Source organism: Arachis stenosperma, chromosome 6, assembly GCF_014773155.1.
Source record: "Arachis stenosperma cultivar V10309 chromosome 6, arast.V10309.gnm1.PFL2, whole genome shotgun sequence".
Lineage (NCBI taxonomy): Eukaryota > Viridiplantae > Streptophyta > Magnoliopsida > Fabales > Fabaceae > Arachis > Arachis stenosperma.
This window is the reverse complement of record NC_080382.1, coordinates 111,154,522-111,161,913: the sequence shown is the minus strand read 5'-3', so window position 1 is coordinate 111,161,913 and position 7,392 is coordinate 111,154,522. Positions and strand designations below refer to the sequence as shown.

Genomic DNA, 7,392 nt, shown 5'->3' with positions numbered 1-7,392 from the left:
CAAATTTATTTTCCTCATTTAGTTGAATAAAAAATTATTGTACTTAAATATATATTTGTTTAGGTATATTTAGTTTTTTGACAAATTTATAAAAAAAAATAGGATGGAAAGTATAATAGTATCCAATAATATGTTTATTCATCGTTCTGTAACTAAAGATTGTAGGAATTTTAAAATTTTTTATGGAAATAACATTTGACTTATTTTTATAACTTTTCAATTAATTTATTGACTAATATCCTTTTTTATTTCATTTTATAATTATACTTATTATAACCTGAAATTCAGTAGTAAAAAATTGGGAAATATATAGTACCTTATTTAAACTTAGAACTAATGGTTAGATAAAGCCATTCTTGGACTTTCCCATAAAAGTCGTTCATTGTTTGATAAATATAAAATACTGTCTCTCTATATCGCACATTTACACCATATCAATTAGTTAAATTTTGAATAGAGAGTATAGAAATATAATTATTTATGTTTTTTTTTAATCTTTTTAAGTTTTTAGGACAAATTGTATTATGATCAAATATCAGGTCTCTATATTCAAAATGTTTAAAATTTGATCTTTAGTAAATCTTAAAAATAAAAAAATAATATAAGACAAATAAAATAAAAAAAATTTATGAAAAATTTAAACAAATTCAAAAAAATGCTCTTGTATAAAAGAGAGTATAGAGATATAATTACTCATATTACTTTTTTCTATTAACTAAAATTTTTAGGAGAAATAATATTATGATAGAAAAATTTGAGATTGAACTTAAGAGAGACATCCAACATTTTTCGCTAATAACTTTTGAAGGGTAAATAAAAACCCAATGTAGGTCATGTTTATTTGTATGAAAGAGAACATGATCATTTACTAATTAAAAAAAATTGATTCTTAACATTATTATTTTGAGATATTATGAATTTTTCATTAAAGATTTCTTAAATAATAACGAAAATTGATTTTATGAAGATTTTATTTGTAATATGTGAGAAATGATTTAAACATAAGACTATTTATCACCATTATTACCACTATATTAATCATCTTTATTATTATAATTTTTACTTCTATTATTTTTATTATTCTCTTTTTACCATCTTTAACACCAACACTAATATCATTAATATTGTCATTTTCTTTACACATTTTTATTGTAATGATATTTTTTTGTGATATCATTTTCAACAATTATTCTTCTCCATTTAAACACCATCAATAAAAGAATTTTTAAAAATAAATTGATTAATAATTTAGTTTGTAAAAGTTTAAAAATTTCACAAATTATAAATATTATTTTTTTAAATTATTCATGTATTTAATTAAATTATTATTAACTATTATTAACTATCAATTGTTTATAAAAATAACTGAATTTTCACTCTTGTACTTACGTAACATAACTTTCTTGCATAAGTAGCATTCATTGTTGGAATATTTAGAACCTTTAAGCTAAGACAAATATCAAAGAAATCTCAAGTTAAGTGATAATGGATGTATGGATAAGCTCTGTTTCGTGTTTCCAATGGTTACGACTTAGGGGTGCTGACTATGAAACTAAGGCAATCAATTAGTTAGATGTTGACCCTCTTTTGTTGATTCATGGCAGTGAAGAAATGAGGATTGATGGTTCAGAAGTTATAGTAAACTCTTGTTGTAAGTATAATTACTAAACCAAGCAATCAATTTTTTTTATAAATGTTTTGGTTGTCACAAATAACAAATTCTTTTTAAAATTGATAACCAAGTATTCAGATCTTGGGTCGTCTTCTCAAGGAATTATAGGGAGGTATGTTCTTATTATTAGTTATGGGTTTTGTAAATTGGGATTTTGAAAGTGGGGAATAAGTAAATTAAAGGACAAAAAAATAAATGATTAACTATAAAATAAACTCTTGGCAAGATATGAAAATTCGGAAGTCCTATCCTAGTTACTCCTATAAGACTCGAAGTTAATCCCACTTAGTTAACCTTTGCGTAAACAAGGAAAAGTCAAGTGAACCAATTGGTTGGATTTTCCAAGTTCTAGTCAAATCCTAAGGAAAGACTAGAGTTAGTGGAATTCCAGTTAATTAGCCGACATAACAATCAATCATGAATAGTTGATAACTCAAGAGCTTCCAGTTAATCAATTAAAGCCAATAATATAAAAAGCTAAATAAGAATCATAAATATCTGGAATACCTCAAATAACATTCATTCAAAGCAGTCAAATCTAACATGGAAAATATTCATAAGCCAATTGGGCAACATAAATCAAACATAAATAAAAGCATTAAAGTATCTCAAAGTAGAAGAGAAATATAAAGTAAAAAAAATATTGAACCTGATGAAGAGTTGAAATCCTAAATCCTTTAAGAGGAATCCTTATCCTAAAACCTAAGAGAGAGGATAGAACCTCTCTCACTAAAAACTACATCTAAAACTAAAAATTATGAATTATGAAAGCATAATTATGATTGGATGCATTCCCCCATTTTATAGCCTCTAATCTGTGCTTTTTGAGCCGAAAACTGGGTCAGAAACAACCCAGAAATCGCTAATTTCGAAATCTGGTACGTACAGATCACGGCAAGGTGACGCAAAGGCGTCATCCACGCGTTTGCGTGGGTTGAGATTCGCAGATGCGACGCGGGCGCGTCATTCACGCGTCCGCGTCGCCTAACTTCGGGGCAGCTATAGAAAATTATATATCGTTGCGAAGCCCGGATGTTAGCTTTCCCACGCAACTAGAACCGCGTCATTTGGATCTCTGTAGCTCAAGTTATGACCGTTTGAGTGCGAAGAGGTCAGGCTGGACAGCTTAGCAGTTTCTTCAACTTCTTGTATTCCTTCCACTTTTGCATGCTTCCTTTCCATCCTCTGAGCCATTCATGCCCTGTAATCCCTGAAATCACTTAACACACATATCACGACATCTAATGGTAACAACAGAGGATTAATATTAGCAAATATAAGGCTAAAAAGCATGTTTTCAATCATAGCACAAAATCAGGAAGGAGAATGTAAACCCATGTATTTAGTATGAATAAGTGTATGAAAGATTGATAAATCCACTCAATTAAACACAAGATAAACCATAAAATAGTAGTTTATCAGGCAAAAGTAGATTTTTTTTAATTCTTTTTAATAATTAAAAGAGAAAAATATAATTTTTTACTATTAATTTTTTAAATAAAATTAAAAAATATAAAAAATAATAAAAAGTTAAAGATCATACTTTATTTTTTTAATTTCTTTTAATAATTAAAATGATCCATTTTTATTGATAACAAGCCCACTAATTTTTTTTCTGGCGAGTATATGAATGTTAGAATGTGGCGTTTTCCAGAACTGAACCACCAAAGATCTTCCAATAACTTAGCATAGATCATGTATGTGGCGGAACTAAAGAATTTATGTAAGAAAGTTAACGCCAGTTTCGGTAAATAATTTAATTAATTTTTAAAAAAAAATTAAGTAATAAATATTTATATTAAAAAAGTAAATTATTTTATATTTAGTTTTTTATTTTTAAAAATATTTATTTTAAAAAAAAAATAAAAAAATTTTTATTATAAAAAAATTATTTTTTTATTTTTTCATAAACACTCAAATAATTTTTTAAAAAGTTATAATTTAATTTTAAAAATTATACCAAACATTAATGGTATAACTTTTCATAAATTAAAAATTAAAAAAATTACTTATGAAGCTATCCAAACTACTTCTAACAAAATACAATGTACAATCTTTATGGAATTAAAATCAGAACAATTTACCTATATAAAATGAAAGGAAAAAAAATTTACTCAAATGTAACAATACAAATTTGGTTACTTGTATATCCGGAAACATATCTATATAAACCGTGAAACCCACCCACCTTTTAGGAAATATATACAAATTGTGGTAAGCTACGGTTTATGAATGAATCATCAAATAAGAAAACTGTATGACCCTACCACAGATTATGGAAGCCACAATGGGGTATAAACCGTGGTATCCTCCCACGATTTATGGGCACCTATATATATACGTAATTCGCGGAATCTTCACTACAAGAAAAATACCCATTCAGCCACATTTTTTTTAAGCTACATTTGAAAAGCGTAGCCTATTCATAGAATAGGCTACGCTTTTCTCTGTGTTGCCTTTTTATAAGAGAAAAGAATACACAAATGCGGCATCATTTAAAAAGCGTAGCCTTAGGTATTATAGAAATCACTTATAAAGCGTAGCCTTATGTTAATATCTATAAATACAATTTTTATACCAAAGGAAACGCTTTTAAAGAGTAGCATATTTGTTAAGTTTTGGGTAGGCTTTAAAAGCGCTGCCTAATGTAAAAATGCCAAATACACATGTATAGGACACTTAGTGAATTTTTTTTGTTTCTTTTTATTTCTTCTCATCATCGAAGCCCTGCACCCTAGCCGCTTCTTCAATCTCCCCGTCATTGTGCCCTCCTTCATCGTGCGCCACTGTCACCGTCTCACTCGTCTGCTCATCGTTCTTAGTCGTGCTCTGCCGCCGTTCATCCATCTCGCAGCTCTTCCTTGTAAGGTTGTGAAAACCCTAGCCTCCACCGCGCCGCCATCAATCTCACCGTCGCCGCTCGTCGCGCTCAAGATCGCCACTAGGTTCGTCGTTCTCGAGGTCCCTCGATCCCTCGTTCGCCAATGTTTGCTTTCCTGTCCTGTTTCACAGTTCTTCAGCGTCGTCCTTCGTCGTGTTTGTCGCCAGATCGCCGTCTTCGAAGGTCCATGCTCTGTTCGTGTCTCACTGTAATAGTGTAATGACATTGTTCGGTTTTTTGCTCTGTTCTTAAGGGTTATTGATCTTTGAATTATTCTTGAATGATTTATGTTTTCAATTTTTCATTCATTGATTAATTGATTGTTGATTAGCTCTTACTGTTGTTTGTGATTATTAATTGTAAATATGCTGCTGTGCTGCTGTTCTTTGTGCTTTTGTGACTTAATTGTGATTATATTGTGCTGTTTGTGATTATTTCATCCTATATTATTGTTAGATATCCAAATCAGTTAGATATATCTATGTTAATGAGTTACAAAATATAAATCTGATTAACTTGTTTCTAAATTATTGTTAACAAGTATAGACTTTTCTGACCTGTCCTTCTCTTGTGGTTTTTTTGCTGATAGATAATTCAGATTCAGATTTTATCTCAGTTGAAGTAGTAACCAAACAAGAAATTAGCCTTATTCTATTCAGTTGCAGGTAGTTCCTTCATTCTTGTTAATGCTTTGTTTTCCCCTTTCTGCAATCAAGAAGTGCTCTCATTAAGCGATTCCTGTGTAGGTTCGGATATATATCAGGAGACTCTTGCCAAGGCACTTGCAAAGCATTTTGGTGCAAGGCTACTAATTGTGGATTCCCTTTCACTACCTGGTGTACGTTTTCTCAGATATTCTTTTGCTACTTCTTATTATCTGTTTGTATTGTTGAGATGATTTCTTCCTAAATCGTTGTTAATATAAATAGAATAATAATAGTTTTTGTTATGTGATTGATATTTCAGGGAACTCTATCAAAGGAAGTTGATTCTGCTAAAGAAAGTTCAAAGCCTGAACGACCATCTGTGTTGGCCAAGAGAAGTACACATGCTGCTTCTTTAAAACATAGTAAACCAGCTTCTAGTGTTGATGCTAAAATTGTGGGTGGATCCACAATAAGTTCTCAGGCTATGCTGAAGCAGGAGGTTTCTACTGCTTCATCAAAAGGCACTACTATTAAAACAGGTGTGCTGTTTTGTTGTTAAAAATTGAGCAACTATCTCCAAATTCACTTGCTATTGTACATATTGCATAGCACCTAAAGGTTAACATGAGGCTTAAATAATTTGCAGGTGATCGAGTAAAATTTGTTGGTAACTTCCCTTCTGCTGTCTCATCAATACAAAATCATCCTTCAAGGTACTTTGTCTAATGGAAGAATTATTCTGAATACAATTCAGTCAATCTGCATTTGATCTGAACTTGTGGAGAAGATTTGATCTTTTTTATCCTTTTTGTTGAGGAGGTTATAACCATTGAAAATCATTCAAAAGAAGATTAAAGGAAGAATATTGAATTTCTGATTGACAGCAATTTGTTTTGAGTGGCATGAGTGTACTTTTCTCTTTTGTGAATATTATTGCTTCTGAATTTGAAATCACTTTGAAGTGGTATCTCTCAGTTCAGTTGCAGCTTTGATATATATGCAGACTTTTATTGTGATCTTTGTGAATATTCCTACCTGCTGATATATATGCAGACTTTTATTCTGTTTCTTCTGAACTTCCAGCTTTGGTTAATAAGGCTAATTTCTTGTTATTAACTTATATTTTTCTGGGCTTGATCAGAACTGTACCTTTAATTTATGGCTGGTTCATTATTTCAGATACGGCACTTATTTAATTGATCTGCATTGATTTATTTAATTGTTTTATAGAGATAACCAATGTGCATTGACACTTTTGCTTTAGTTTTTCTACCTTATTCCTAATTTTTCTATATGCATATCTTCCCACCAGACTTCAATTGATGCTGCAAACTATGACAGGGTGATGTTACTGGGTGGAAGAGCGCCAGAGTATCTTGCTCATGACCCTCTTGTGGCACTGGTGATCAAGCTTTTCAGTTCTGGAAAAGCACTTGCTTCCATTTGCCTCGGACAGTTGATTCTGGCAGCTGCAGGTGTAGCTAAAGATTACAAGTTTACCACTTTTCCTCCTGTTAAACCAGCACCGGTTGCCTCTGGTGCTCATTGGGTTGAACCAGACACTAGCAACAGTGGTGGATGGTAAACTCATTACTGCCGCCACTTATGAAGGGCACTCTGAATTTATTCAGCACTTTGTAAAGGCACTAGCAGGCAACATAAGTGGCTCCAACAAAAAAATCCTCTTTCTTTGTGGGGTATGTTCAAATGATTTTCAGGCACACACAACTGATAGGAACTTAGTACTCAGGGCACTAAAGTCTTTGTTTATTCTCTTTTCTTTTATTTATTTTAATTTTAGACTTAATTTGTAATCCTCTTTATATTCATTGATACATGGAAATTAGTAGTTTAGACTTTAGACATGTTTCATTTTTTTCTCTGTTGTTGAATGATTGTTCAATTGGATAGTTGAATCTATTGTTTTATGTACTAATATACTATATCATTATAATGCTTGTGAATCTTTAGAATGTATTTACTATGCTTTGCTAGAATATTTTTTAATTTAGTATAATTGTGTATTTATTTTTATTTTATAAGATTTAACTCATTTAATTAAAAATATAGAATTATATATGTAATCATATTATTAAATATTATATTGTACAAAAAATTATTAGAATATTATATATATATATAGAAAATTAAAAAAAAAACAATGAGGGACCTAAGGCTACGCTTTACAGGTG

At 30.4% G+C, this 7,392-nt stretch overlaps 1 protein-coding gene across 4 annotated transcripts; it reads left to right on the top strand.

Moving 5' to 3' along the window:
- The first annotated feature begins 4,345 nt into the window (after positions 1–4,345).
- Positions 4,346–7,103, top strand: LOC130935704 (protein DJ-1 homolog D-like). 4 transcript variants are annotated; one of them, XR_009067950.1, is made up of 6 exons: positions 4,346–4,736; positions 5,143–5,218; positions 5,300–5,391; positions 5,520–5,739; positions 5,847–5,913; positions 6,513–6,771. XR_009067950.1 is itself a non-coding variant. In XM_057865577.1 (6 exons), the coding sequence occupies exons 4-6, from the start codon at positions 5,685–5,687 to the stop codon at positions 6,783–6,785; spliced, it is 366 nt and encodes a 121-aa protein (XP_057721560.1). In that variant the 5' UTR covers positions 4,346–4,736; positions 5,152–5,218; positions 5,300–5,391; positions 5,520–5,684; the 3' UTR covers positions 6,786–7,103. The 4 variants fall into 4 exon arrangements, 3 of the variants coding, with proteins under 3 accessions (XP_057721560.1, XP_057721558.1, XP_057721559.1); XM_057865577.1 differs by having other exon boundaries at positions 5,152–5,218; positions 6,542–7,103; XM_057865575.1 differs by having other exon boundaries at positions 6,542–7,103.
- The last annotated feature ends 289 nt before the right edge of the window (positions 7,104–7,392 follow it).

Coding starts and splice junctions, on each gene's coding strand:
- LOC130935704 (XM_057865577.1), top strand. CDS start 5,685: ATGCTGAAGCAGGAGGTTTCTACTGCTTCATCAAAAGGCACTACTATT. Junction 5,740..5,846: donor AGGCACTACTATTAAAACAG/GTGTGCTGTTTT, acceptor AATAATTTGCAG/GTGATCGAGTAAAATTTGTT. Junction 5,914..6,541: donor ATACAAAATCATCCTTCAAG/GTACTTTGTCTA, acceptor AAACTATGACAG/GGTGATGTTACTGGGTGGAA.